This window comes from Poecilia reticulata, chromosome 1 (assembly GCF_904066995.2).
Source record: "Poecilia reticulata chromosome 1, P_reticulata-male-v2, whole genome shotgun sequence".
NCBI classification, from domain to species: Eukaryota; Metazoa; Chordata; class Actinopteri; order Cyprinodontiformes; family Poeciliidae; genus Poecilia; species Poecilia reticulata.
In genome coordinates this window covers 31,746,614-31,773,601 of record NC_088830.1, presented here as the reverse complement: position 1 = coordinate 31,773,601, position 26,988 = coordinate 31,746,614, and the positions used below count along the sequence as shown (strand labels likewise).

Here is a 26,988-nt window from a genome sequence, read left to right as displayed (position 1 = left end):
TGGGTGCATCAAGATGAAACCATGAAAATAGATTGGAAAAGCATTTAGCATTTTTGTGAGCAGATTTTAATTTAAAAGTTGTGGTTTTGTCCTAATATGTTTAATTTTTGTTGTTGGGTGGGCCACAAAAATCAGTCCAGGGGCCACAAATGGCCCCCGGCCCCTATTTTGAACACCATTTGTTGCTTTTTTTTCTCTCCTGTTGCAATAGTAACACATTTAGATTATTTTTCTGTTAGTAACGATAACTGGCGGTGGTACAGAGCCGGGTTTTCTCTTAGCTCAGGCTCCCATCAGCAGGAACAACTGGGACGTCCTGCAGGTTCCGAACGGTTGGAAATGTGAGGTTAAGCGCCGAGACGGAGAGGGAGGGGGGCGTTCGGTTTTACGGTAATGAGCACATATTTTAGCACCAGCCCAGCCCTGACTTTATGCCTCCAATGATACAGCAGAAGCTGCTTTCTTGCTGCCTTTTTACACATCTAAAAGTGTGAAATAATGGGCTGGATGAAGCAAACAAAGGCTGCGTATCTTTTGTGTGTTTGGAGAAAAACATATCAAATGGATTAAATGCCATGAAATATTAAATGCCAGTCAGAGTCACAGCGGACAAAAGCACTTATGTCGGAGTGTGTTTCCCGACAGAGGAGGATGCAGCTCGGGCCATTAACGGGGAAAACATCAGCACAAAGAAATCGAGTGTGGACGCGTGGCAACGGGTTTGTGGGAGGTGGGGAGGACGACAACGCCGACGCGCCGCCTGCTTTTAACTCACACAACTTCTGCTTATTTCAAACACGAGTTCTCACTTTGTTCTGCTGCTTGGGCCCCAAACTGTCACCATGGATGAACAGGTAATGTCCCAGGGAGGTAAACAACGACACACGCATGAAGCAGGCCTGACTGCGGGGGCTTGTTGGGGTGTTTATTGTTATAAACGTTTTAAACGGTTGGATTCACGGTGAGCAGCAACCTGCTGATGGTGGATCCTTTAAATCAGGAGCGATCAGCAAAACGTCGCACGCATAATAAAAACCATCCACTTGGAGTAAACATCTATATTTTCACAGATACATGCATAAAAAAGCATAACATAACATAATTGCTTTTAATGGTACTGCTGTGAAATGATGTAACATACTGACTACTACAGCTCCGTGTTTCAGATTTTAAAGTACAAACAAATTAACTCCTGATAAATGTTGATGTTTTGTTGATTCTTGCTCATTTAGTAGCCACACTGTGACTTTCTGGGTTTTTATTAGAACCAGAAATATTTTCAAAATGGCTGAAAAATGAGCTGCACGTCTGTTTTTCTGCTCTGACAAACTGCATGGTAAATATTCGTCTGTCTCAATGTTCAACACGGGAACATGAGGCACATTTTGGAAAAACAATCCGTCTCAGTTTCACAGTTTCAGTATTTGTTGCTTTGTTAGTATCATTATTATTATTATTATTATTACCAGTATTATTGCTGCTATTGTCAGTCTTTATAGATTGTTTTTAACGCTTTAAGAACGTTTTTCGTGTGTGAATCTTTCGACCTGATTCTGCTGTTTCCACTTTGTGGGACAATAAAGTCGGTTTCTATTCTATTCTCCTATGCAGTGGCGTCACTAAGGTGGGTCCGAAGGGGGCCGGTACCCACCCCAGCAGAACCACTGATTGAAAAGAAAATCTAATTTATTATTTATTTTAAAAATATATTAGTTCATAGATTTATTACTTTTTTTTGGTATAAATTAAGTCCCACTTTCAATAATTAATGATTCTATCATAAAATTTCTCCCATTCTGTCCTTGTTTCAGGTTGTGTTTTGCCACCCACACACACCTGACCACCCTATGTGACCCCTTTTCTAAGCAACAGAAAAGAGCAGCAGCCAGCTGAGCAGCAGGTGGGGGAGGGGCAACTTTCTATTTCATTTTAACGACTTTAAACCGAACCAATCACATGATGGGAAATACGGTTTAAACCCTGGTAGTAGTTTGACACAGCCAGGTGAGGTCTACACACACACTCAGTGATATTTTTCTCCTTTGCCTGCAAACACACAAATACCTACTAAGACAAAAGCTTGCCAGAAAAAAAAAAAAAAGCACAAGCTGTGGGATGCCAGGGCAGCTGCATTTAACAGTGGCCATTAAATGTTATTAATCCAACATCTTTACAAAGTCAGCAGAGCACACAAACAAATGCTAACACATGTGGCTTTAACACTTTGCTCGCAACAGAAAGTAGCAGGCTAATGAGCGCAGGCTGAAGTTTGCAGATTCAAAGGAACTTGTTGCTCATTCTGAGGAAAAGAGCAGGAAAAAGTGTATCTGTACCTGAAGGGACTGGATGTGTTTAAGTGAGCATGTGCTGCTGATGTGTGCGCGTGCGTGCGTGTGTACTTTGGCTCGCCGCCAACCACAGCCTGTACCACTAGCCTCCCTTTCTCCAGAACCACCCTAAAATCCTCCCTGGGCCTCCAGCAATCAGATCCCCGCGGCAGACTGGAAGCAGAACAGAGCCGGGCCGAGCGGAGGGCGGTGAGATAGGCGCAGAATAAAACATGGCCGCCAACAGGAGAGGGCGAGGAGAAGAGTAGCCGCCATCGCCTTCCCCTCCTCCTCCGCGAACGCATCAAAAGATCGGGAAAAGTTTGGTAAGGAGGCCCAGAAATATTCAAAACCGGGTCAGAACATTTTTTTTGAACATCTGATTTGTTGAATGCAAAAATACAAAACCTCACCAAGTATTTTTGGTCTAGTTTATAGTGAAAACATATTACTGCACTTAAAATAAGACAAAACTAACTTACCGGCAACATTTCAGCAAGAAATAAGAGTTTGTTTAAAATCAATATTTCCTAAATATTTTCATAAAAAAAGGACTAGTTAGAAATTTAATAAACAATCTTCCAGTGGAACTAGTACTTTTTAAATCAATATTTAAGACATACCGACCTAAAAAATCTCATATTTCTTGCTGAAATGTTATTCATAATTTTGTTTTGTTTTATTCTAAGTGTACTAAGATATTTGGACAAGACAAAAATATTTGGTGAGATTTTGTGTTTTTGCAGTGTTCTGCATCCGTTTGTGCAAATTAACATTTTGCATTTATTTTGCAGTTAATGTGGTCCCCTTTATGTATTATATACAGGTAAATACACACACACACACACAACTGCTATTCTTACACACACACACACACACACACACACACACACACACACACACACACACACACACACACACACACACACACACACACACACACAGACATGCGCGCACACATCCCCCACCCCCACACACACACACACGCACACCCACAACTGCTGTTCTTACACACAGGAACAACTGCACCATTATTTACACACACTGGGCAGCAGCTAAGATACATCAGGTCTGTAGTTAACTGTGTGCATTTTAATCATAACAAAATAAGCAACATTTTAAATTCAGAAACATTTTTGCTGCTAAATTATTGAATAAATAGACATATGAACGCCTCAACAGATAGTTATGATATTTAATCTCTTACTTATGTTATTCAACCATTCAGCTTTCCAGAGTTTCAAAATCCATCTGTAGAAATGTGGACTGTGGACGCTAACGTTAGCACTGGGGATGTCTGCGCTGCTGCTACATGGTTAGCCTTGAGATGCTAAATTAGCCTTAATTAGCTTCACTGTCAGGCTAACTCCTTTTAGCACAACAACAGTATTATCCAGCATCTGATCAGATCATTTTTTGAAGCAGAGATTAACCCCCAGTGAGTGGGCCAAGAGAATCGGCTTTGTTAGCTTGCGCTGTTGTTAGAGGATGATGCCTGTGCGTCAGACTTACAGGCCGTACCAGAAACATGCAAATCAAAAAGTTCCATCTGGAAACTTTCTATGTAAATCCCCCTAAAAAACATCTATATAATCAATTAGATAATTTAAATTAATGACTTACAGTCTCACCTCTAAATAACAGTAATTTGAAATCTTGTGCATCATAAATACGGGTGTACCAGAAACACATGAATACAAAGGTTCCGGCTCAGGACTTTTGTATGAAAAAACAAATAAATAATATTTTTAATGCATAAAAATATATACAAGTCAAAATTAGTGCATTTGTTTCCCAGTCAAACAAATGCATGTATGCTGGCAATGTATGCATGTCTGCATTTTCCAGATGCACTTTGTTCATGTCTACCTTTAATTTTATACTCAGAGTTCACTAAAACCAGATATGTCTAATTCTTGTGGAGAATTAGACATATCTGAGGTCCAGTTACCTCACCTTTACAGGGTGAGGTAACTGGACAAGCAAGGAAATCTTAAAAAACTAAGAGAAAATGAAATTGGCACTGGGAATAAAACGTCAAATCGGTGAATCTGGGTTTTTTTTAAAATATAAAAATAAATGTTCCAACTTATCCAGACTTGTCCTTTTCTCTACATTCATGCATTAAAAATGTTATGTAACATGAAAGACCCCAAAGCCCCCCCTGGCAGCGCCCCTGCAGGAGATGGAACCAAAGTTCCCCATTCCTCCCGCTGCAGCTGTGCTACCTGATAGAAAAACCATTTTCTCCTCAACAACAACTTCAGTAATTTCCCCGCGTCTAAAAACGCACACAGCAGTGCATGTTGGGAGAAAGAGTCAACTGCAAGGCCCGGACAAAATTACCATCATTATCCATAACCATAAACAAGCCTGATGATGATGATGATGATGGTTTTAACAATAATAATAGCAATCCAGGCTGAGTGCTTTTTCACATAGCAGTGACAACATTAGTCACACCGGCAGCAGAGAAATGAAAGGCTCGCTGCCTTGAGAGCTCCCCTTTGTTGCCGCTGCTGATGGGGCAAATTGGCAGGCAGAGCCGGCAGACGGGGTCCTTAAAGACGGATGTAAAAATAGTGGGCTGTCGATTTGCCCGCTGCGCTGGCGCGGCTCCAAGCCAAACAACATAACAGGAGTTGAGGAATAACAGGAAAAGGGAGAAGCCGTGGTGAAAGTATGGCCCGGGTTCCTGTCACTTAGCGCAGGTCACACCGAATGTCACCTTCCTCCGCCTGCAGGACGGGCCGAGACAATGTCTCCGCCATATGGACCGGCGTGAGAAACGCCTCTAATCTGGGATTACCCAGCATGCCGGTGGGCTGGTCACCCGAACTAGGGCTGCTGCCGCCGAAACGAGTCGCACAAACCGGTGACAGCTGCTGCATTCCTGCCATATCAGAGTGTGTGTGTGTGTGTGTGTGTGTGTGTGTGTGTGTCCACGTGCGTGTGTGTCCCCTCATTAGCCGGTGGTGGGGTGTTGACATCCTGAGCGGCTGCCTCTTCAAACACACACTTCCTCCTCACACCGGCAACTTTTCCTGAATGCAGGAAACTGTCCAGAGACAAATGACTGAATGTTGTGTTTTTGTTTTAAGGAGAAGGAGGAAAAGAAGCAGAACAAGGTTATTATTATTATTATTATTATTATTATTAAAACTATATTTAACCAGATAAAAACGTCTTTCACCAAAGTGACCTGGCCAAGACAGGCAACAGCAAACGTCAAATTAGACCAGTAAGCGGAATGAAGAAAAATACATTAGGAATATAGAAATGACAATGAAAAGCAGCAGTTGTGACAATACTAATATAAAAAAAATATTTCAGATATTTTGCAGCACAGCAGCAGAAATGATCCACCTTCTCTTTATTAAAGCTGCATTCATGTCTGAGTCTCACTTCATGGATTCACATTTTTGAAAGTAGAGATTCACCAATCAGGCTTTTCTGCTCTCAGCTGCTGATTCTGATTTTTTATTGTTTGTTTGCAAAGGTTAAGAAACCTGATGTCAGTAGTTTTCAAATCTAACTTGAACATATTGTTGAAAACGGCTTAGATTTGTAAACATTAACTGTATAAATAGTCTGAGTGTTACAGTTTCTGCTTTATTTATAATTGTGTTATTTCTATATTTCTGTTAAGGGAATTAGCTGCGATCTGCTACAGAGCATCAAATCATGACGTTTATAGTAATAAAGTTTATTACCACCATTACTAAAGAAAACCTTTTTTGCTTTTAATATTTTCCTGTTTGTTTATAGTTCCTATTGTTGTTATTTTTAATCTTTGCTTCTGTACAGCATCTTGAAAATGACTTTTTAGTAAAATGTATGATTGCTGTGATTATTGAGGGCTTCAATCAGAGAAGCTGCTGGATGATGCATTTATTGACTGAAAAGGCTGGGATTTCTGAGCTTTGATGCATTTAGAGATTAGGAGAATTTCAGGTTTTTCCGTTTTTGACACACCAATCACCGATCAGAACTGATCAAAAGGTAAAACTGTCTGATTAATTGGTGCATCTTTACATAAAGAACAAATGTTGTTCCTGAAAGCTGCAGGAGTGAAACTCAGACGATGCAACGCTGCTGCAGGAGGCCGACACGACGCTCATGAATGCATCTGTGCATCTCGGCGGCGCGTCTCCTCGGGACAAACAGGAAACAGCTGACACGCAGCCCTGCAGCGCAGCTCACATGATGCGTATTGATCGCTGTTTGCCCCCGGGTCTCACACGCAGAGCCGGGGTCAGCGCTCACCCGTCCTGCAGGGCATCGCTGCACAACTGCAGAGGCTGCAGCATGACCCCAAAATGCACATGATCAGGATATTCACCCAAGAAGAAGAGATGCTTCTTCTTCTTCTTCTTTAACGAGAGTTTAAAGGAAGGACAGCGATGGCGCAATCACTGGATAAAGTTTAGCTGTAGCTGGTGCCTGGCTAACCAGCATGAATGGGACTTTGTGCATCCTCCACGTTCATTAAGCTTGGTGGCTTCTCAATAGGGCAAACATCCTGCACTGCAAAAACACAGCATCTTAACAAGTATCTAGTTTCTAGTGCAAATGTCTGCACAGCTTGTGGTTGATGCACTTCTGAAAACGGAGGAAATGTAGATTTTTCATCATTTAAAATGCAGATTTGAACCTCTGGTCATCTTTTGATGCACCTCTCACCGGCATACCTTGTTTTGTCGTTCATAATCTTCTATTTTTGAACAGTTTTGACTCACTCACCCTTCACATAATAAAATAATCACATATTTGGGTTGTAAATTTACAGTATTTTAATATAGTGGGTAATTAATTTGGCTTCATTTTCCTTCAAAAATGCAAAAACACAAAATCTTACAAAGTGAAAAATGACAACAAACTTGTGGAGTTTATTTTAAGTCAATAATTATTTAATATTGATGAAAATGTTTTAGTTACACTGGGAGATAATTTCACTTTTAAAATGGGAAAAATGTTTTGTTATAAGTGAAATAATCTGTCAGTGGAACTGGAACTCTTTTATTGACTTATAACAAGCTCTTATATCTTAATAAAATGCTGCTTTAACTGACTTAAGTTAGTTTTGTCTTATTTCAGGTGTACACAGATATTTGCACTACGAACTAGAGCAGAAATACGTGGTAAGATTTTGTGTTTTTGCAGTTTGAACACGAGAATCCAGCAGTCAGATTCAAATGGTGCAGAAACGGAAGATGCTGCTAAGACGGCGTTTCTCCGTCAGGTGCCACAGCAAACAGTCACCAGCTTCCTTTCTGCTGTCAGTATGTGCTTTTAAAAACACACAACAGGAATCACTTCTCTCTCTGCACAGAGAGGATCCTCAAACCAGGCTTATTTTGCATTTAAGTTCTGGGGGTTTTTTTTGTATTTGAGATGCAAAAGAAGAAGAAGAAGTGAGAGACAGAAGAAAAAGAAGGAGTAGTAATGGGGGAAGTGGTGCATGTCTTTCCTGCAAATCTCCTCTTTCACCTCTGCTCTCCTCCAGCTCTCCATCAGGCCAGCCAAGAGACACTTCACCTCGCACCCGCACACACATGGAGCCTGAGCCAACACACACGCTCGCACTCGTCCTCCAGCATGCGCACACACACACACGCACCCACTCAGACACACACACCACTGGCATCTGACTGTTGAGCCACCCACTCAGAAAAATAAATGGCAGAAGCGGAGACACGAACGCCTCGACACCAGATGCGCGCACGTATAGACATCCATATGCTTCGAGTGCAACGACCCATCAAAGACAGACATGGAAATAATAACAGTCGAATGTAACCACACACACACACACACACACATGCACGCAGGCACGCACGCACACACACACACACACACACACACACACACACACGTTCACTCACTGTGGATAATTCTGCACATATGCATCAAATCACTGCCTTCTGAGCCCAGCTCTGCAGGAAAACAGCAATGCATAAGCAACATGCAGCACTCCTGTACCGAACACTGTAAAACAAGCTGCTCTCACACACACACACACACTCACACACACACAGACGTGCAGCTATAAGTCTATTAGGGTGTTAATAGGCAGATTAGTTTGCACTGTGATCTGCGCTGAAGAGGATATTATCCTCCTTGCTTCTTTCCTCAGACAAAACAAAGCAGAGCTTTTCCACAAATACGTCTGTCATCACGCCCTAAAGAGCGATTAATGCTCTCACTCAGAAAACACACAGCAATCGGAGCAAAACGCGGCTAAAACTCACGTCTGAGCAGCAGAAAAAAATGGTGACACAAGACAACTGAAGGAGCAAAAGACAGGTGGGAGCGAATGACGTCTGAAAGTCAGTGGGTGTATTTTAAAACAAAAGCAAGCAAAAATTTAAGCAGTTAAAAATACTGATAAGAGCAAGAAATGGGTTAAAATCATAAGTGTATTCTGATTTTAATCAGGCAAATATTTTCAACTTTTCTACTATTTTCAAATAAGCAAAATAAAAATTTTTCCAGACAAGGAAGTTTAAAGCTTAAATTTAACAGCTGAAGTGAGAAATGCACTCAGAGAAGTTTGTATTGAATTATAATAATTACATTAAAAACTTTTGCATTTTTTTCTTTCTGCTTTTGTATTTTCTCTGCTTGCATTAAGTGGAGCTGCTGTGTTTCACAGTGAGAGTCTGAAGGAAGCAGACAGGAGTAAATTCTGGTGCCACTCTACCTCGTCCAGCTCTCGGCCCATTGTCGACCTGTCGCCCTTCAAAGGAAGCCGCGTTACTGCACCCTTTCAAAACAAAACAAAAAAAAAAAAAAAAGGAGACTCTAATTTAGATTTAGCTTTAGACTCAAAACAAGCACTTAATTTAAATTTTATTTTATTCTTGTTTTTTTTTTTTGACGGAAATGTGCTGCGCCTGGGTGGCATCTCCAGATCCGCAGGTTGGAGGTGAAGACGTTTTTTGTTTTGTTTTTTTTTTTTACGAGCCCCTTAAAGCCTGATGCTGGTTCCCACGTTTTCTCCGACACTAAGCGGAGAGGAAAACAAAAAAAAAAGCAAAAGGGACGCGGCCTGCGGCTGCTGTTACTGAGGAAACATCCCTGATGAGCCAATTAGGCCCGTGGTAGCGCTTATCTGCGGGGTTTCTACCGCGCAGGGGTCGATATTCAGAGCCACGCATGTTGCGGGTCAATTAGGGCTCCGAATATAATCTCTGCGTAAAGCCTGGGAAATAATTAAACTCACAGCAAATTTCTGTAATTCTTCTGTGTGGTAAAACAAATACGAAAGTTTTATTTTGCTGCGTAAAATGCGCACAGATGTCAGAACAAAGCTCATAAACCAGGCAGCATTTATCGAGTCTGTTTAATTGATTTCTTTCAAACTGCACCTTGTTTCTGCGTGTCTGTATTTAGATTGCGGGGGATGTTTATTTCCTGCTTTAAAAAGCGATTTAAAATCCTCGCCGAGGCCTTGAGCTGGAGACATGAATTATTCTCATTTCAGAAGACGCCTCGGTTCGAGCTGTTTCCGGGTTTCACGTACAAAATACACATAATAATAAATTAGAAAGAAAAATTAAAATAATGCAGGTGGATGGAATGAAAAAACAAGAAAAATTATTCTGCCTGTTTATTTTTTTATTTTGCTTGTTTTTAACAATACACCAATTTTGTGTTCAAATATTCTTTAAATAAATATTATCTATAATATGAAAAAGGAAACATTTACAATATTTGCACTTTACTGTTATAGAATTTAAAAATGAAATAAACGTAATATTTTCTCCTGTCGGTTGGAAGGTTTGCGTTGTGAAACACCGCGAGATGGAAAAAAAAGTAAAGTGAAAACAGACTTATCGATTAGTTATTAAAATATGGGGTGATCTGGCACCTGCTGCAAACTACAGGAAGGATCGATGTTTTTTTTTCTTTAATTGTCATTGAAGTAACGTTTCTCCTTTTCTAGTGACATTTTTGGAGAAGTCCTGCCAGATGTTTGGATTTCTGGCGCAGCCGCGTCTCTCCTGAACTCACCGCGCTGCGCCGACTTCTTCCTGCGTATCGATCACATCTAATCCGGCCTAACGAACTATAAACCCCCGCGCCACCCGGCTCTTCTTTACAGGTTTTCTCTCTCTCTCTCTTTCTCTCTCTCTCTCGCCCGGACACCCCAGGGGTGCGCCAGGCTCCGCAAACACAAAGTCATTATCGCTTAGATTCCAATAAGGCGAGTCTGTCAAGGAACGAGCTTCCTTCGGAGAATTTATGTCAGAGGATATCTTCTAAGTGATGCGCGGAAGGATAAATAACAGCGAGTCCCACAGCTGATTACATTGAAACAACGATGCGCGTTTGTGGAGAGGAAGAGGAAGAGGGGGGGTGGGGGGGGGGCCCAGCAGATGCGGAGCGCAGGGGCCCATCCACCTGCTCACACCGGCAGAATGGGGGACAACAGGCTCCACCACCCACACTTCCTCATATATATAAATAAACAATTTTATTCATACGTCTGTAGGTTGGAAAGTAATTTAAAAGTGAATATTGGTGAAATTCCAGCATTAATTCCAGTTATCAGACTGATGAAACCGTGTCGGAATTATTTTATTCCTGATGTGATACTTGCGAGGCTAAAAAATAAAAAAATAAAAGCGAGAAGATTAAATGAAAAGTTTCCTCATGTCCAACGCAGAAGCTGTTGCGCAAGAGCCGCAGCGGCCTGGGTGCGTAACAGCGTGCGCTTGGTACGGCGGAGCCTGCAGGTCCCGCAGTGATTAACTGCAACCCTAACAGGCGCGCACGACCCTCACCGGCTCCCCTCACGCGCGTGCGCGACAACTGAGGCACACAAACCCACACACGCGCGCGCGCGCGCTCACAAATGTCCGACTTTTCCCCTCATTCCTCTCCTCCCTTCTTGCCTCCGACTTTTTTTTATCCAAAATGAGTTAAAAATAACTCTCCAGTCTCCCGCTCTGGCTGCAGGTTTACACCTGGAGTGGAAAATAAAAAGAAAGGCAGCAGAGGAGTGAGAGGCAAACGGGGGAGAAATGAGCCGTGGTCCGGGTTCGGGAGCACCTTGCGTCGGCCGCAGGAAGGTGAGGAGCCGGTGTCAGAGGGGGGAACCTGGCGGAGCTGCTACCCGCTCTGAAGGCTCCAAAACACGGATAGAAACTCCGCAACTGATGGAGACTTTAAAAGCGAATGAAATCGGATATAATTTCTACATAATTTTAAAAAATATATATATTTAGTGAATGAAATAAAATAAAAGAAGTCCATGCATTCAGCAGGAAATAAAATAAATACTTTCAGCACTGATTAAAGATCCAACACTTTCCAGGAGCAAAAAGTGGAAGATAACATGTAAACACACACACGCACACACACACACACACACACACACACACACACACACACACGGAGGGATGGAAAAATGAATGTTCCCCTCCAGGACCGACAGCGGACGTACCTGCTGGGACATTCTGTAGAGGAGGTTGCTGTCAGTGCTCTGCTGCTGCCATGTCCCCATGAAGCCCGGCTGCTCGGCGCTAGGCGGTCTGGTGCTGAACTGCATGGAGCTGCCTGCTCCCTCAGCACTGCTAACAATGCTAACACCACCCTGACCACCAACACCACCACCACCACCACCGCCGCTGCTGCTGAGGCTGCGGTGAGTCCGGCTGCTGGACGGGATGCTCACACCGCCGGTGGGTTGGTTAACCTGAGCCGGAGGAGGAGGAGGAGGGGGCGGCCTGGGCGACTCCGGGTCTCTGCTGGGCTCTGCTGGGACTGGGTCGCACTCGCTGCTTCTCACATCCAACTCTGCCTCCTTGGACTTGGACAGAAAGAGGGAGAGAGGAAGGACAGGAGGGAGGGAGGGAGGAGTGTGAAGGAGGAGAGAAGAAAAATAAGTCAGCGAAGGTGGGTTCTTTTGGGGTCGTGTTGTCTTTGAGTTTTTTTCTTCTTTTTGAGGAGAAGTGTGTGTTTGAGAGAAGAGGGTGAATCTCCTCAGGGGCCTCCTCATCTTGGGGGAGGAGAAGGAGGATGATGAGTGGAGGTGAGGAAGGTTGGAGAGAGGGATGGAGGGGCTGATGAAAAGCTGAGCAAGAATGGAGGAAAACAAAAATAAAAGGTGGAGAGGGAGTGTGTGTGAGAGAGAGAGGGAGAGAGAGAGAGTGTGTGTGAGTGTGTGTGTGAGTGTGTGTGTGTGTGGACACACCAGAACACACATTACCTGCCAAATATTCAACCAAAAAGAAAAAAAAGTTGGAAATAAGAACTCGACACATGCAAACCGGAAAGTTGACTTAAAAGTACAAAATCTGAGCCTGAAGTTTGAGAGTTTGAGCCGAAGCGGAGTCGCGCGTCTTACCATGAAACCAGCGGCCGTCCCGGGAAAAAGTGAGGATGAGGAGTGAGTGTGAGCCACCAGCTATCCCGCTCCTCTCCCTGCCTCCGTCTCTTCCTCTCTCTGTGTGACTCCGTCCCTCTCCTGACGTCCGCGCCGCTGCCTGTCCTCCCTCCCTCTCTCTCTCTCCTTCTCTTTCTTTCCCTCTCTGTCTGACTCCTCTGTACTCCGCCGCAGCCACGGAGGAACTGAGCCGAGCGCCTCGGAGTGTGTGTGTGTGTGTGTGTATGCGCGCGCGCCCCTGTGTGTGTGTGTGTGCGCGCGAGAGAGAGCAATGTGGGAGAGAGAGAGAGAGTAAATGTGCGAGTGTGTGTGCCGGGGCCGGTGAGGGCTCAACTGTGCCGCTGAGATGCTCAGTGACACTGCGCTGCACACTTCCCCGGCACGGACACCCCTCCTCTGGTCGGGGCCGGGAGGTGGGGGCAGTGAGGAAGAGGAGGAGGAGGAGGAGGAGGAGGAGGAAGGGGGAGTTAGCTGCGTGTCCCCCTGCTTTATAACCATGTGGGCTGCTGCGAGTGGCCGGCAGCAACTTGGTTCTCCTCCGCAACGGAAAAAAGAAAAACGGGGTTTCGCTTCATGCGACGCGCTGGGGCGCTGCGCTATTGGGGGCGCCACAAAAAAGTAATTATTTGTAGTCAGCATTTTCTGTATTTAACAGCTGTTTGTGTGTGTAAACGACGTGGCACCTTATACACACAGGTTTCTTCAGCTGTCATTAAAAACTCCGCAGCCTTTGTTTGATTTCCAGCAGTTCTAATGAAGGACTAATGGAAACAGCAGCAATCTGCCACCATCTCCTCCTCCTCTTCCTCCTCTTCCTCCTCCTGCTGCTCCGTGGAGGCGCTCAGATTTTAATTAAGAAAAAAATGAGGAAGAGGTTCCATTTTAGCCAAATTGGTCCCCACAGCAGCGAAGGTGTGGGAATAAAATGAGGGATGGAGGAGTAGAAGGAGACAGACACGGAGAAAAAGACACACAGGAGGATAGAAGAAGAGGGGGGGAAAATTTCCTTTGACACAGCATCTCAAACAATGAAGACACCCTCCCTCATCTACAACCTTCTGCTCCTCCTTTCCCCACAATCAGGCCGTCATTAGAGAAATGACGGAGCAGGTTCGGGGTTCCACGGAGATGTCACCGTGATCTTTCCACGGCAGATCAGCAGCAGAGAGGGACAGACGGAGAACTTCTCTCCCCAGCTGCATTAAACGGCCTCTGATCTATAGAGTCACTTCAGATTTTGTGCTAAATTGCTGCAGACAGCCGCCCGGCTGTCTGTTAAAAGCCTTTTGTAGCAGCCGCTAATGGCAGTGCAGAGTTAACCTTTGCTGAGATTATCACACCCGTCGTTCCGGCGACGTACACGGAGAGAAAAGTGCAGCATGTGTCTTGAACGCGTCTTTTTGTCAAGTGGGTTTAATTTACATCTTAACTCCCTTTTCTCCTCCTGTCTTCATCGCCTTTGTTCTCCTCTTGTCTGGGGATGCACCGATCGATCAATCGACCGCAGATCGGAATCGGACGATTTTTCTCTTGATACCGTCAAATCAGGCTTTTCATGTAACGCATTAAAAACTAGCGGTTTACACCGTTTTTCATTCTGGGACTCTCAAATCAACCGAACTCCAAACTAGATGAATATTTACGGATTCAATTAGATTAATTACTTATGTTTTAACATATTAAAAAGTTTAATGCAATTAATACCTTTCAGAATTTATTTTTTATTTTTTTTTACAAACAGACGGAACTTCTTTTTTAGCTAGTTTCTGGTACAGCCGTAAATTTGACGCACAATTGACGTCCTAACAGCAATAGATGAAAAAGCCGCTTCTCTGATCTGATTGGAAGCTAGGAAAGACTTTTGTTGTGTTCAAGTTGTGCTAGGAGGAGTTAGCATATCAGCTATTTAAAGCTAAAATAGCATCTTGATGCTAAAGATGCTAAAGTAGCACAGATGTGCCCAATGCTAACATTAGTGTAAATATTTCTAAAGATGTATTTTTTTAAAGACGTTACTTGAGACATTTGAAAGCTGAATAAATAACTTTGCACCAATCTGATGCAAAATGTTTGTTTATTCAACAATGTAGCAGCAAAAAGGGTTTAGAATTGAAATTTGTTTTTTAAATAATTAATTACAGACCCACTAATATATAAATATATACATATAGTGGCATAAAATGCAGAACATTAAACATAATGAACAGATCTTTGCTCATTTTGTGCATCTCTGACTGAAAAACATAATTTTCATAAACATTTTTAACATGTTGGGTTTATGTTAATGTGTTCTTAAAGACATAATTTAAATGTTTAGATGCTTGTGAACCATAAAACTGGAACACATTTGATGTGTTTTGATGATTTTGATGAATTTGACAAAATGTAATGTTTGTTACTGGTTTCTCAATTGGTGACTGTATGTTGTTTTTCTTATTACTTTTAATGTTTTTATGATGTAAAGCACTTTGAACTTCCCTGTTGATGAAATGTGCTGCACAAATAAATGTGACTGGCAACTTTCATTTAAAACAAAAAGTTTATTTAACAAGAACTCTCAAGTTTAAGATTTCCAATCACTTTTAGCTGATAAGATTTCATCTAGCAGTTTATACTTTAGTGCACTTTTTAAAAATTGATGATCCCAATGATCAGATCTGTCGCCAGCTTTAGCCTCCATCTTTAGTGGAAGATGTCGCCGTGCAGCTTTGCACAGTTTTTCTGTTTTATCCAGGAAAAAAAACGCATCTCTACTTTTATCTCCCATCTTATTTTATGACCTGTCAGCAAGCACCATCATAAAATACTTAATGTATCACCCCTTCGATGCGCAGCTTTACTCTTAACAACTTATTGAAAACATAATGCATGAGGCTCAGGCTAATTCTATTAAGTGACAATTTAGCCGCCAAGGTTGCTTTTTTCCCCTCTCCAGACTTTTCCTCCGCTCCCTCTCCCTTCCCCTCAGCTGTAAATGTGCTAGTCTGTGGGTTTTTCAAGTGGCACTCAGTGTTTCAAGTCAAGCTGGTGGCTCAGCTTCTGACCCGGCTGCTTAATGGCTGTTATTTGTGGGAGGGAGGAGTGGACTCTGCCAATAGAGCTCACTCTTCCTCCTCATTTCTCTCACACTTTTTCCCCCCTTTTCTCTCTTTGCCGCTTGCTGACTGCAGCTACTAGCGGGAGGAGGAGGAAAAAAAAAATTGGAGCCGAAACAGAAAGATGAAAAATCTGGATTAGCTGCAGAAAAAAAAAGAGGATCCTAGAGATTCTCAGGCTCCTTTATTAAAACTATTATTGTGCAGGACTTGAGAATTCCCCGTGGGGCAGGGGTCCATGTCGAAGCCCATATAATTAACTAGAGGCTCAGCTACGGATCAATTACCAGACAAGCAAGTGATAGCTGAATCAATGGAAGATCATCAGGCTCGTTATCAGTGTTGCAACTCATTAGAGGAAAAGTGAGGTAGAGAAAGAGGGAGAGCAAAAAAGAAAAGAGGGAGGGTGAAGATGGGGGCAGGACTGGTGTGTGTGTGTGTGTGTTGCTCCTCGTTAGCCGCCACTGGCTGGTGACAGAGGGGGGGATCTGGACGATAAGGGCAGGCCGCTCTGTAGCAACAGTCACTGAGGCTTGTACGGATCAATACCAATGTGTGCATGAGGTTAAAGCCCGGCCGCAGCAGCCTGGCTCTCCAGCGACTCCCACCCGCAGATTTCACAACCTGAAGCGGTCAGCGAGCGAATGTCAAGCAGAAAACGTTACGCAGCGCAGGAACTGGTCAAGTTCAGCAGAAAGTATGAGCTAAATTTAACGAGTTGAGGATTTTCTGTAAAAAAAAATGTAAAGTATTCCAGGTGAGAGTTTCATCTTTACTTTGAAGCTTGGTGTCATGAAAATAAGATTTGGTTCATTTAGTATTATTTTTCTCTTTATTTTTAGAAAGACCTTTTTCACTTTTGCTTGAGTTGATCCTTTCATTGTTTCAGGATGTTTTCCCACCTGATAGTCCAGCAGATTCGGTTCAATTCGGGACTAAAATTTAAACACTTGTTTCAGTTTTAGCTCCTTTGTTTCTTTTTCTCTCTATTCAGTCGAACCAACCGAACCCTTTGAGCAACCTGTTCCCCTCCTCACCTGTGGGGGCGCTGCACCAAGAACCACTGAAGGAAACGACACAAAAACCTCTGAAGAAGACACCGGGCGCCACTTCCTTCTTCACCAAGTGGAAACAAAAGTGAAGCAGCGTCAGATTTCAGGGGTTGGAGGGTTCATCTTTTGTCTTTTGTAAAAGACCATGAGTCATTTCACCGTCTAGCGCTAAGCTAGCACGTCTGCTTTGGTTGTATTTACCCACAATGCGCTGCGGTCCGCTTCCTGCTTTTGGAGCGGTCTCTGGTCCGCTTGGCATAAACATGCACATTCTTACCACAGCAGAGTTCACGTCAACCAAGCTGAGTCTTAATTTCATAGTAAAACTCCAAACTTTACCCAACTTTTACTCGAGAATAGCCGTGGAGGCTAACGCTTATCGATTAGTTCAAACGCATCAGAGCAAAGACTGACCTAAAACTTTTTATCAATATTAAGGAATTATTGACTTGAAACAAGCTCCCATGTCTAGCTGAAAAGTTGCTTTTAAGTCAGTTTTGCGCAATAAATTAGACAATAATACCTGGTAATATTTTGCATTAAATGCAGAACTTTTGACACAAGAAACAGATAATACAAAAACAGATTTTTGCTCACGGAATGTGGTATTTCTGACCGAAATACAGAATTTAATGCCTCATTTTGTTGATTTATTACATGCTGAACTCATGTTAACATGTATTTAAAACTTTTGAGTTTAGAAAATAGCATAATCAGAAATCTAACCTGTAGTGGTTGTGACCTCCACATTAAATCTGCATTTAGTAAAAATACTTTATCAGTTTGAAAAGTAATGTCCGAGCAATGCAACTTCCATTAAATCACTTTTGACATGACAGATTTTTGCTCATTACCGACTGAAATACATTATTTTATGACTCATTTAATCAATTTATTACATGTTAACTTGTGTTAATGTGTAATTAAAAACAAAATGCTTGAATTTAGAAAAAAACTTAGAATAAATGTCAGATCGGATTAAACTTCTGCTGACATGGAGTTAAGAAAGAGCCTGAATTTCACCATCTTTTCTTAATGTTTTACTATTTGTGTTTTTAGTTTTGGGGGTTTGTTTGTTTTTATCTCAACTGTCTTCCCTTTGTAAAGAATTTTTGATGCACGTCTGTGAAACGTGATATAAAGTTTTACTTAATTACTAAAAATCTCCCCTGTAATGGTCAAGACCGCCAGTTTTAGGTGAAATCTGAAGTAAACTTTTATCTGCTGATTGGTTCGTGAACATAAAACTCTCTGCTCTGATAAACCTGAGTTCACTGCAGGCTCAGTTCTCTGCAAAGGTAAAAGCAGGATTTTTAGCAGCTTCTTGAACTTCTCGTCCTTTGACTGTAAGCAAGCAGCCACCCTCCATCACCGGCCGTCAAACCTCTCAGCCGCTGCCTGTTTGTTTTCTAAACACCGACATCTAATGGGTCAAATAGCTCAGAAATTGGGCGCAGCAGCTCTCGAGTCTTGAGAGGAAAAAGCGCCTTGTTGGAGCAAACAACGGATGCCGCTGTCATCAGCGGCTCCAAATTACAATGCTTAGCCGCTGCCTTATTTTGATTTTTTTTTTTTTTTAGTTTTGTGTGTGATTATACGAGTCGTAAGGAGAGGTCAAAAGGAAGGATGAGAGCTGAATTCAGGGCCAGGTAAGTGGAGCTGCATTATCTTTGCAGTGATGGTGAAAAAATGATCAAGACGAAGCGAACAGGATTGAGGAGTGAGATTTTACTGAAGATGATGCTTCTCCAAGTTTATTTTGAACTTTTTTCCAAACTGAAACTTAAATTAAAACAAAAACGATGAGAACAACCCAAAGGGAGTTTTTAAAAATCGGTGTGTGGATTGAATGAAAAACTAAAAGGACACGAGTTTCTCAAAGCTGAGAATGCTATTATTAATATTAATAATGTGTAAATAATTGCATATTTAATTATGAGAATGTGAAAATACTTTATCTGGTCTGAGAGGAAATCATAAGATCTTGTATCTTCTGTTTCTTTACGAACAAATTGTGTAAATGTCACTTAGAATGACTATTTGTCTTATAAACATTTGTTTTTACTTTTTATTGTCTATTTGAAATGAATGACTATACTTTTTTCTGTAAACCAGAAGAAACTAGAGATCAGACCAGAAGTCTGGGTGTCGTGATGGACCTGAACCTTCAGAGCCGCATAAAGACGGTTACAAAGTCGGCCTTCTGTCACCTGAAGAACATTTATAAGTTAAAAATGTCTCAAGGTCTAGAGAAACTAATCTAATCCATGCATTTGATGTCACAATATTTAAATAGGAATTATTTACTCAAACTCCTATTTTTTGCTGCAAACCTTGTTTTTTCTTACTTCAAGTACGTTGAGATATTTGCTGTAAAAACTGGACCAAACTGACTCGGTTAGATTTCGTGTTTTTGCAGCGTAGGGAACATTTACGTGTCATTGGGTCACACACCTCCTAGTTGTCGCTTCGTCACCAGTGCTACTGTAAAGCGCTCATGAGGCCGAGGTGATTCTGCTGCTTTCATTTTCACAAAGGTGCACTTTATGAGGCGAGCTGCCAGTGATCAGGGACACGGCTGATCATGTGGCTCCCGCCCGTCTCCCAGACCTTCCCGTGGCCCCGTCTAGCGTCTTCCCCTCAGCCTCGCTCTTATCCCGCTATCACAAGCGCGGAGCTGTTCCTGCTGCTGTCATATGATGTCTTGTGGCGCTGCAGCGGTAGCAGAACAGGGACACTTCTATCCCTGTGCCATCTGATCGACACGCTGCTCCTTGTCACATGTGCGCGCGCCGAGACCAGAAAGCGGGTCACCGGCAGTACCAGCCCTCGGCCATGTGCTGCTGCTTATGTGCAAAGGTTGCCGGTTTAGGAAATGCCACTTCCCAGCCGTCTCAGGCTTTTATTCCTGCTTTGTTTGAGTTAATTTTATTTGAGTTGCACTTTTCAGCAACATCATACAGCCACCAACCATGAAAGAAGCAGTAAGTATGCAGGTTTTCCCCCACAAAAAACTTGTACCCAAGTATTTGCACTAGAAACTGGACCCACAATACTGGTGAGGTTTTGTGTTTTTGCAGTGTAGTGATCCACCAGCGGCCCGTCGTGTCTTTGTGTTGAAAAATGTTCCTTTCAGGTTTAATGTTATAAACCTCATTTTAATGAGAAGTTTCTCATTAAAATAAAAAGAGAAACAGTAATTAAAATGAGAAACTTTCATGTTAAGATATGAAAGAAAACGAGATATAAAACTAATAGTTAAAAAGAGAAATTTTCACATTAACCAGAAGTTTTCTGACTTCATCCCTTTAGCCCAGTGGTTCTTAACCTTTTCTGAGGTACCGAACCCCCCAGTTGCATATCACTGAACCCTTCTTATTCCAACCCCGACACACAAAATACTTTGCGGTATTCTGATTTAGTAATGTTATTATATTAGTTGTGTTACCACCCCCACACCACTAGAGGCAGTAGCAACCCCGAAAAGATGCGACTAAGGAGCAGATTTAGACTATAGAATTTGGTAAAAACTGTGAGTTTTGCTGAAATAATTAAAGATAGAAGTTCAAATCCATGCTGAGAGTGGAGCTCCTTCAATCAGGGCTCCTCTGCAGCTCTGATTGGCTAAGCAATGTAACGTGAACCTCTGATTGGCTAAGCAATGTAACGTGATCCTCTGATTGGCTAAGCAATGTAGCGTGATCCTCTGCAGCAAGTGATGGCAAAGCGGGGCGTCATCACGACTTACACAAGTGTGTCTTTAACTCCACAGCAGAGGCTCCGCCGAACCCCTGAGAACGACTCACCGAACCCCTGGGGTTCGATCAAACCCAGGTTAAGAACCACTGGTTTAGCCTGATTGCCATTTTTCCATCGTATTTTCCGGGGTCGAGGGTTTACGCTGTTAACAGACATTAACATAACAGACAGAAAACAATTGGTATCGGAAAATGGAAATTTGCAGGTGAGGATTTTTAAAGATCGGTAATCGGCCAGAAACAATCAATCGGTTCATCGCTAGTGTTTAGTGCATTTTGGTGCCGAGCCGTTTTGTGATTTATAAATCTACTGGTCAGATATTAATATCTGTATTGGTGCCGATACTGAAAGAAAATGGATTGGGTATCAATGAAAATAGTGGATCAGTGGATCTCTGGCCTGTTTGGGATAAAAATCAACACAGGGGTGTCCAAAGTGTGGCCCACAGGCCATTTGTGGCCCTTTGGTTTATTTTCTGTGGTCCCCGACCTCAAGTCCAGAAAGGCACAAATTTGTCTCAGAGATTTTTTGTGATTTTTTTTTGGATGAGATTCTCCATGGAAAGTTTATATCTTCTTAAAAAGTTCAGTAAATCAGTTTTTCTTTTTGTCTTTTTGTAAAATATTACATGCCTTTATCATATTTATTGTAATATATCAGATTAAGAAGAATTTATAGTGTACATTGGCAAGGAGTTGGTAATTATTCTGATGCTTTATGTCTGGTTGTTATTGTCAATAATTATTATTATCCAGATATTCTTGTCTTGTTGAGTTGGTTTGTAACCATTTTGTCTGTGTAATATAATTTAATTTTGAATCCTATAACATGGCTTAATTATAAATATTGATAATTACTGAGATAACGTGTAGGATTAATTAAGCGTTCCTTCCTTTCAAACAGAAAAGTGGAGCTAATTATTTTGTCCTTGGTTGTGTTTCCTCTGTCCTACTGATTGCCTCTTTTCTCGTTTTTAAAAACCTGTTTGAAATAAATAAAACAAACCAAAAGAAATAAGAGGGAAGAGTAAGTTTTGGCCCCTGAATGTTTCCAAGTTGGGGATTTTGGCCCTGGGGGTAAAAAGTTTGGACATTAAAGAGAAGAATAGCTGCTTCCTCTTCCTGCCATCTCTCCGTTTTCTCCTCAGCAGCCTTTCACCCTTACACTTGGATAATTCCTCTCTAATCATCTCTGGCTCCTCTTCCTCTCCACCCTCATTTGCCCCGCCGCCCCCCGCCCCCTACCCTCTGCTCACCTCATCAGACAGGGCTTCACCACCTCCATCCCCTCGGCCCGTCCTCTCTCACTGACCCGTGCTCCCCCCAGTCACAGGGCGTTGTGTCTCTACCTGCCAGGCTCCCTGACAGCCCCGCGTCCCCCCCGCCGCCTCCGCCCCACGCCCCCCGAGAGGAGACCGCCCGCCCATCCGGAACGCTGCCGTGGCAACCCTGTCGTGCACCCCCGCCCCCTCCGCCGGCCCGGTGTCGACCAGAACCGGCATGGAGGGTTTGACGAAGTCCTTCGCTTCCCTCTCTCATCTCCACTTTCTGTCTCTGGATCTCTCATTATTATAATTTTGCCCGTCCTCTTTCTCGGAGATTTTCCTTTCTTCCTCTGACCCGACTAACACGTCTACAAGTTTTCCTCTTGGACCCTCGATGAAACGTTTTCTTCCTCTGCAAGGCGAGGCAGAGTGAGACGGAGGGGAAGCTTAATGACCTGTTGTTGTTGGTAACAGGGTTCATGCAGGTTTCCCCAACTCAAATTTAAGACTTTTAAAGACATTTCAGAATAAAACTTTAGACCCCTAACCAGGGTTGTGAATCTGATTCTTTGTTGTCACGATACGTTTCATTTATGATGTTTAAAAACTCCTAAATGTCATGAAGAGTCTGTTTGTTGATGTAGACAGGAGTTGGGAACACTGATCATGTTCAATTTTACTCAATAATAAACCTAGAAATCTACAAAGGTTATCGGGAACGCAGGGAGCCAGAGCAGAACAAAAACAGGAACCAGGAATGTGAAGTAATCAAGGTATCGACAGGCATAACAGGGACTTAACTGAATAACAAACAAACCTAAAAAAAACTCAGAACCCAACACTAAAGATGTCCGTATTGTCAGGATTTTGTTTTTAGAAATGTTCTCTGCTGAGTAAATTTGAAAATATGATTAGCAGCAGTTATTGTGTGCATTTCAGTGATAAAAATCACTCTTGTGTATGTGACTGGGGTCCGAAGATATTCGTTACAAATGGATGGAACTAAACAGTTACCTAAAAAAGTCACTTTATTATCACAATAGCAAATGTTGGGACAAAACTTTTAAATGTCTGCGGTCTTTCTGTGGCTTTTGGCTGCAGCTTCGTGTTCTCTAGCTAACTAGCCAGCTAATGAGCCACATGCTAGCTGCTACTTAGCCACATGCTAGCTGCTACTTAGCCACATTCTAGCTCATTAGTTCTACTTTGGACTTGATAAAACCCAGTGGACCAAAGGTTGCCGTTATCTCTGTGGCTTGTGGACATTTTTATTACCACACTTTTTCCTTCCACTAAACTTTCCATGATACAGCCATCTGTAAACATCCAGTGTCTTTAGTGATTACTGTGTGTTGTACCCTCTTTGTGAATGGTTCAGATTTTGTTGGACATTAGTTGATTAAAACTGAAACAGAATTTTTGATCCGTCATCAGAATCATCAACATGAAATTAAAACTTTAAAATATCTCTTTGGGTTGTGAATCTTTGTGATTTTCACTGTTTAAATGGACGCACATAAATAAAATATATTTTAAATGAAATTATAAGCTGTTGAGAGAAACCTGTTTATAATTATGAGTCACAAAATGCAGAAAATAAAGTTTTCTTAGACTAAAATAAAGCATCTAAGGAAAGAAAATTCCTAAAATGGTGCCAACAAATGAAGGGAATCCCATGTTCATTAAAAAGTTACCCGACTGTGTTCTAGCAAATAATTGCAGTTTATGAGTTGAGCTGTAATGAGATCTCCTGGCCAGATATTGAGCCATATTATACACTCTCTCTCATCAAAGTGAAGGCTCTCTGGCGATGGGTCAACCTGTTGCTGTCAGCAGCGACGTCATCTGGTAGAAAAACGTCTTGAGCTCCGACATGAAGCCACGTGCTTTGACTTGACAGCCTGTATCTGTGCTTAAAGGGGCGGTATTACGTGTTTTCAGGCACAAAGTGCCGTTTTAAAGCACAACAGAATAAAATACGTTACCTTCAGTTGCTGCATATGACGAATGATGTTAAATAAATTTGACTTTATAATTCAATGCCTTGAAATTGGGCCTCTGTCTCTTTAAGAAGCTCCTGCCGTTTTTGAAACTCCGCCTCCAGGCAGTCATCCCAACATGGCTCCTATGTTAACCCTTTAACAACGTTTCTACCGGCTTTGCTCTGAGAAGTAGCTCTATAATGAGCTTAGCAGTCTGCTGCTGCCGCTAGTCTGAAGGAGCTGAATGAGGGAGTGTTGCCGTGCCTGAAAGCCAGAAACTGCATCTCGGAGGAGGAGCTGCACCTCGGAGGCGGGGCTAGGTCCACCCAGGTGTTTTGAACAGCTGAATGGTTACCATGGAGATTAAAGGATTTCTCAAACATGCATGAAAGAATCAAAGCAACACTCCATTGATGTTTTTGACGGGAAAATAACATTATAACATGATTTAAAGCTCAAAAAAGTTGATTTTACATAATACCGCATCTTTAGGACTTTTATTTTGAAATAAGAAAGTGAGTCGTTCTGGAGTTGCAGTTAGCAAGAAAATTAAAATAAACTATAGTTGGGCTTAAAACGCTGATTATTAAAATAAAACCAGCAGTTTGTACAGAAATTGTTGGCAATATTTAGTAAACGTTGCTGTGCGCCTTTGTTGAGTGGACTTTTACTGCAGCTGCTTGTGTTGTTGCGCTTCACGTCCCTGATCAGGTCCGCCTCTCCGTGGGGCAGTCAGTTAGCATAAAGCTATTATGAGACATAAGCAATGACATCATGTGTCTGAAATGTGTCTTTGTCTACAGCGGTGAGCTTCAGTGGTATCGGCGTATCCATCTACGGACGAGGCAGGAAGTTTACAGACACAAAACTGAAAGACGCACAGACTTTTCTCCCTGAAGGGAAATCAGACCAAACATCTCTTGTTTTAGATCGGATGGAATTAAATGCATCAATAACGAAGGCAACTTCTGACTTTGACACATTTTAGATACTTGGAGTCTCACCTGTGGATGTATTTTAAGGTCACACCTGAGAGTCGCTGCTTTCTGGTTTGATGGGAAACCTCAGAATATTCCCGCAGCTGCTCCAGTCTGATTCATCCAAAGAAACATTTCCAGATGCTTGAAGGTGAAGATTCATCTGTGTAAACAATTATATTCAAGTATGAACATGATGGGGAATGTCCAACGCTCAGGAAGGAGGCGGGTTCTGGTCCGAAACGTGCAGACTGGCCGCAGAGCGAAAGCCAGAGTCGTGGTGAAAATGCTGCCGGTGAGACAGAGTCGTTGTCCACAGTGAAACATGGACTGAATGCCAATCAGTGAGGAAGAAGAAACATGAGAAGAATAAAAAGCTTCATTTGTGGAGATATTTCCTGAAGTTTGATGAAACCACAGAGGAACCGTTTGGACACAAAGACCACTGGGTTAACCGGGACGCTTGTATCTGGAGATTGCACCGAAGAACGAGGGTGGCAGCATCATGCTCTGGGCTGTTTTACTGCAGCAGCAACTGATGAACTTCATAACATATCACAAGGAAATAACAATATGTGGAAATGTTGAAGGCAGGAAGTAAAACACTGGGCACAGAACCGTTTTCCAGACGGAAATTAACCCTAAACAAACAGTTAAAATTTACAGAGTGGCTTCAGGATCACAAAGTCCGGATCTCAGTCTGATGGGGTAAATCTGAAAACGAGGCGGCCTACAAATCTGACCCAGTTCCACCGGTTCTGTCAGGAGGACCGGACCAGAACTGCAGCTCACTACCGAGAGAAGCTTCTGGAGGGAAACCCAAAATGACCCGAGTCATAAAGGCAACACTGCCAAACACTGAGGAAGTGTATGCAAACTTCTGAATCTGAAGTAATCAATATATTTATTGTTAAATTTAGTAAATGGAATAATTCTGGTGATTCCAACTCACCTAAAACAAGAGCAGTTTGCTCTGATTTAACGTCAGAAAGAATAAAACATCAGATTTAAGTTTTCATTCAGTGTATGTAAACTTATGGATTCTTATGATCAACTTTTATATCAGAGATCAAGCTAAAAAAAAAAAACGACGGGTAGTCGTCTTGGGTTAGCATCACAGTAAAACAAGCAGGAGGCCAACATCCAGACATAATAATCTGAAATTAATTATTTTTGTCAAATAAATCAGAAGACCAAAAGTAAAACAGCTTTCAGACAGTAAGCAGACGTCCTGCTTTGCTTCGGCTGCGTGAGCAAAGCATTTTTTTCCCAACATGTCATCTGCGTGGGCATCTGCTGCGCAGCGCTGCTGCCGCAAAGTTATGGGAATCACGCTTTCTCCTCATTAACCTTTGTGAGCAACAGGGAAGTCCACGGCTGTTTGTGTCATAAAAGTAAAAAAAATAACTTCAATGACCTCAGAGCAGCTCAGATGCAGGCCAGAAGGGCTGCGAAGCATCTGACTCCCCCCCCCCCCTAGAAAACAGACGCTGAGCTAAGAGGGACATGTGGGTTACATTAGCAAGGAGAGTCTTTATTTATGGCGCACACATGACAAGGAACATAACCGCTAACACAACGACAAACACACAAACACTCCCAAATAAATGTCACACAAATCATCCTGTGGCAGTGAAAACCGTCCAGCGCAAGTTTGGGGAAACTTTCTCATCAAGTCTCTACGCTTCATCCCGACGAGCTGAAAGAAAGAAAAGTTAGAGCTTCGTCTGCCTGTTCCTGGTCACACAACAACGAAACAAACGAAGAAGAAGAAGAAGAAGCGATTAGGATCCCGCCATCAGGTTTCAATTACACGGAAAAGGCGGGGAGGGTTAAGTGAACATCAAGTCATATTAAACTACAACAGGAGGCCAATGGCATTGTGGGACTTTGATGAAAGCTCTCGTGCATTAACACACACACACTCACATGTGGCCAACGTGCATTATTTAATTATCACAAGCGTGGCCAAAGCTCCGACTTCCCGCTCCAGCTTAACCACTTCCACCCAGAACAAGAACCTGCGAGCCGGAAAACATGGATGAGAGAGTAAAAAAAATATATAAAAATAAAAAATGTCGCGTCTACATCTGGAGTTAACAGAGTCCATACAAACCCAGCTGTGTGCGAGTACTGTTG

At 42.5% G+C, this 26,988-nt stretch overlaps 1 protein-coding gene and 1 long non-coding RNA gene across 6 annotated transcripts in view; both read right to left on the bottom strand.

The window, feature by feature from the left end:
• The window catches only part of bnc2 (basonuclin zinc finger protein 2), a 222,604-nt gene that overhangs the window by 120,921 nt on the left and 74,695 nt on the right, over nucleotides 1-26,988 (bottom strand). Inside the window, exons 1-3 of one of the 5 annotated variants that reach the window (XM_008422799.3) lie at nucleotides 12,682-13,113; nucleotides 11,779-12,144; nucleotides 9,031-9,093 (exon numbers count right to left, since the gene is read on the bottom strand). In XM_008422799.3, the coding sequence (XP_008421021.1) occupies nucleotides 9,031-9,093; nucleotides 11,779-12,144; nucleotides 12,682-12,684 (432 nt within the window). In that variant the 5' untranslated portion in view covers nucleotides 12,685-13,113. Of the gene's footprint in view, nucleotides 1-9,030; nucleotides 9,094-11,778; nucleotides 12,145-12,681; nucleotides 13,114-26,988 lie in introns of those variants that run through there. The other 4 variants (XM_008422814.3, XM_008422776.3, XM_008422785.3 and 1 more) reach the window with 4 other exon arrangements.
• LOC103472898 (uncharacterized) overlaps nucleotides 24,353-26,988 on the bottom strand; it is a 30,536-nt gene continuing 27,900 nt past the window's right edge. Inside the window, exons 2-3 of the long non-coding RNA XR_534943.2 lie at nucleotides 24,877-25,012; nucleotides 24,353-24,765 (exon numbers count right to left, since the gene is read on the bottom strand). This is a non-coding gene — a long non-coding RNA (uncharacterized LOC103472898). The remainder of the gene's footprint in view (nucleotides 24,766-24,876; nucleotides 25,013-26,988) is intronic.